At 37.8% G+C, this 3,525-nt stretch overlaps 1 protein-coding gene across 1 annotated transcript; it reads left to right on the forward strand.

Annotated features, from left to right (window-relative positions):
• The first annotated feature begins 980 nt into the window (after window positions 1-980).
• On the forward strand, window positions 981-3,200 carry SMLR1 (small leucine rich protein 1). Its single transcript, XM_032214816.1, has 2 exons — window positions 981-1,233; window positions 2,821-3,200. Exons 1-2 carry the CDS (start codon window positions 1,107-1,109, stop codon window positions 2,925-2,927), a joined length of 234 nt encoding a protein of 77 aa, XP_032070707.1. The 5' UTR covers window positions 981-1,106; the 3' UTR covers window positions 2,928-3,200.
• Window positions 3,201-3,525: the final 325 nt, after the last annotated feature.

Here is a 3,525-nt window from a genome sequence, read left to right on the forward strand (position 1 = left end):
TTCGGATTTTCATTTGATCAAGTTCAGTCTTCCATTGCTTTCCTTGCTTACAGACACCTTACAGTTTAGAAAGTTCAGCAGCAATCCTTAGGGATTTTTTTTATGTTTTATTTGGTTGTGAATCAACAAATAAAGGGGCTTCAGGAGTAATTAGAACAATGCAGAGTATTAATTACATGGAAACTAATTTTAAATCTGTTCTGTATTTGAGTATGTCAATATGTTTTAATATTTTTATTTGAGTCTTATTGGAGAAAATGCAATGTAAATAAAAGAGTTTATTTAGCTCATAATCAAAAGCACTATAATTATAGCAGAATAACACCAAGGAACAAGTTGATACATCATCATACTGTATCTGTTCCTGAAGATAGCAGAAAAGATGAACGAGACACCAAGGAGAGTTCAGTGCTCAATGAATTTGTTGGTATTTTATGTATGATTTAACTTTAAGGGGATGGGGGAAACCAATCCTAGGACTTTTACCTTTCTGTTTACATCACTAGTTCTATTTAAACATCCAAATTATTACTTTGGATGGTAATCCCACTTTCCTTGGCAATACCATGCTTCAGAATTTCTTAGAGGCAGCCAATGAGAACACTTGATCCACAAATATTGTACCATATTTCTGGACACAGAATGAGAGATAAAAAATAGCAACATTCAACCCTTTACTGTGCAGAAAGATAGCTTTCAGCACGTAACAATGTAAGACAAATGCCAAAAATGCATCTTATATGACATACTCTTACATTATCTCTCTTGATTATAATAAATGATCAGGGCAGAAGATATCCAAAAAACAATTGACCTCAGAAAAGGAAACAGAGCCTCTTTTTTCAGAGTCTAAGTTTACTTAGACTACTCAGCATAATTCCAACATGCTGTTTTAAACTTTGCACTGAGTAACTCTGTAACTGAGTGGCCTTCTTATTAGGAATCGCAGGCTTGTATAAACAAAACAAAGTCCAGAAAGGGGCCATGTCACAAGGAGGGAGCAAAGGCCCTTCGGCAGAAGCAAGGATTATCAGGGAACACAAACACATGAAGACGGTGGTTTTGGTAGGCCTACATTAAAAAAATCTGCTTGTGTTTGCTAGGCCATGGGATATACTCTAGGAGGGTTTCTGAGCAAGGTGCCTGCCTGGTTTCTTTTCACTGGGATTTTCCTGCCCGTAACTTTACTTCTGTTACTGCTCATTGCCTACCTCCGGATCAAGCTGAAAGAAGGTAAGTCGGTCAACATTGCAGGAATCTAAAAGGTGAGCAAGAAGACAGCAATATCATAATATAGAAGGCTTTGCTTTATATATTTATATAAAGTTACATATCAGTTAGGACCAAATAGTTCAAATTGCCTGTTAAATACCCACTAAATGCTAAATACCACTATGTTACTTGTAGTTATGCTGAATACACTCCAGCATAGAGTCGCCCTTCTGATAAGGTATGCTGATACCTACAGTGTCTTCATACCTGACTGCTGGGACTGGTGATTGGAATTGATGGAAGTTGGAAGAGAGTGGTGAAAAAAATGTTTTAGCCATCCTCGAACTATCTTTTTCGAACCCTTTGCCTCATGTCCACTTTCTGTTTTGAGATCTACTGAAAGAATTTGACTACTGTAATATCAAAGTGTTTTTCTGAGATGTGAAAGTCATTATTTCTCTCATTTATTTCAATTCTACGCTTCATCTTAGCCTCCAAAACAGGGGTGAAATTCACCAGGTTTTGACAGGTTCTGGAGAACCGGTAGTGGAAATTTTGAGTAGTTCGGAGACCCGGAAAATATCACCTCTGGCTGGCCCCAGAGTGGGATGGGAATGGAGATTTTGCAATATCCTTCTCCCAGGAGTGGGGAGGGAATGGCGATTTTGCGGTATCTTCACCTGGAGTGGGGTGGGAATGGGGGTTTTGCAGTATCCTTCCCCTGCCACAGCCACCAAGCCACGCCCACAGAACTGGTAGTAAAAAAATGAATTTCACCACTGCCCCAAAGCTAAAAAGTAATCTAATCACAACTGTTCCCATTGTTTAAGATGGGAACTAAGATAGACATAGTGTGATTCTATTTATCATAGGCATTGTGGAACTTTTATCTAAACTGCCTCCGATGCACTATACAATAGCAGAGCTGGAAGGGACCTTGGAGGTCTTCTAGTCCAACCCCCTGCCTAGGCAGGAAACCCTATACCAGACAGATAGCCAACATCTTCTTAAAGACTTCCATTGTTGGGGCATTCACAACTTCTGAGGCAAGCTGTTCCAGTGATTAATTGTTCTAACTGTCAGGAAATTTCTCCTCAGTTCTAAATTGCTTCTCTCCTTGATTAGTTTCCACCCATTTCCACCCATTGCTTCTTGTTCTACCCTCAGGTGCCTTGGAGAATAGTTTGACTCCCTCTTCTTTGTGGCAACCCCTGAGATATTGGAACACTGCTATCATGTCTCCCCTAGTCCTTCTTTCTCTTAAACTAAACATACCCAGTTCCTGCAACCGTTCTTCATATGTTTTAGTCTCCAGTCACCCAATCATCTTTGTTGCTCTTCTCTGCACTCTTTCCAGAGTCTCCACATCTTTTCTACATCGTGGCGACCAGAACTGAATACAGTATTCCAAGTGTGGCCTTACCAAGGCATTATAAAGTGGTATTAACACTTCATGTGATCTTGATAAAATAAAATAAAAATGTTTTTCTTTAATAAGTTAAATATTCAATTTAGCCCCTTATATTTTATCAGAAGGGTTCTCTACTTAATTGTGTCTAATTGGTCTTCTTGGCACTCAACGCCTGCAAATGTTTTTATTCTTTTCAGTGAACAAGCAATTGTCTCTGGCCAATGATCCCACAGATATTGTCCTCCAGTACTATGCCAAACGCAGCAAACTGAAGAATTCAAAAAGAAAGAAAGATCATCAGTAAGAAGATGACAATTTCTTTAGAGAATGTCACTTTGGATGGTGGGTTCAGCTTCAGCTATTTACTGGAAAAATTCAACTGCAGCTTACTGTTATTTAAAACCCGGGAGAGATATGTGGATAAAACCCGGGAGAGACATGTGGATAAAAAAGAAACCATTATTTAAAAATACTTTTAGTTATTTTGCTTCTTCTGATGAGGCCACAGCTTTTTGACCTAATTCAGAAAATAGCTTCATGTTCTCTCGAGGGAAAAAATAAAACTTCTCACAAGATAGAAGCATTCGAGTATTATTCTGTTTTTCTGTATTTTGAAATATTTGCAATTGTAGTAAGAAATAGAAATAAATGAATTTTTTTTATACAGCATACAAAACGCTAAGACATAACAATAAAAAAATAAATACCTCAAACACTGCTACTTTCTTTTGTCTGATGCTTTAGTCTTTATCTTGCTTAGGTCTGATGAATTGATTTTGGCTTTTATTGTAAGGTATTGCCTTTCCTGATTACTTGGACTTTGTGGCAAAACATTTTTAATACAAATACTTGCTGTCATTGGGGAAAAAAACGAATATTTCTCTTCCAATTCAGTTCTTGCA

Source organism: Thamnophis elegans, chromosome 4 (assembly GCF_009769535.1).
Source record: "Thamnophis elegans isolate rThaEle1 chromosome 4, rThaEle1.pri, whole genome shotgun sequence".
Classification (NCBI taxonomy): domain Eukaryota; kingdom Metazoa; phylum Chordata; class Lepidosauria; order Squamata; family Colubridae; genus Thamnophis; species Thamnophis elegans.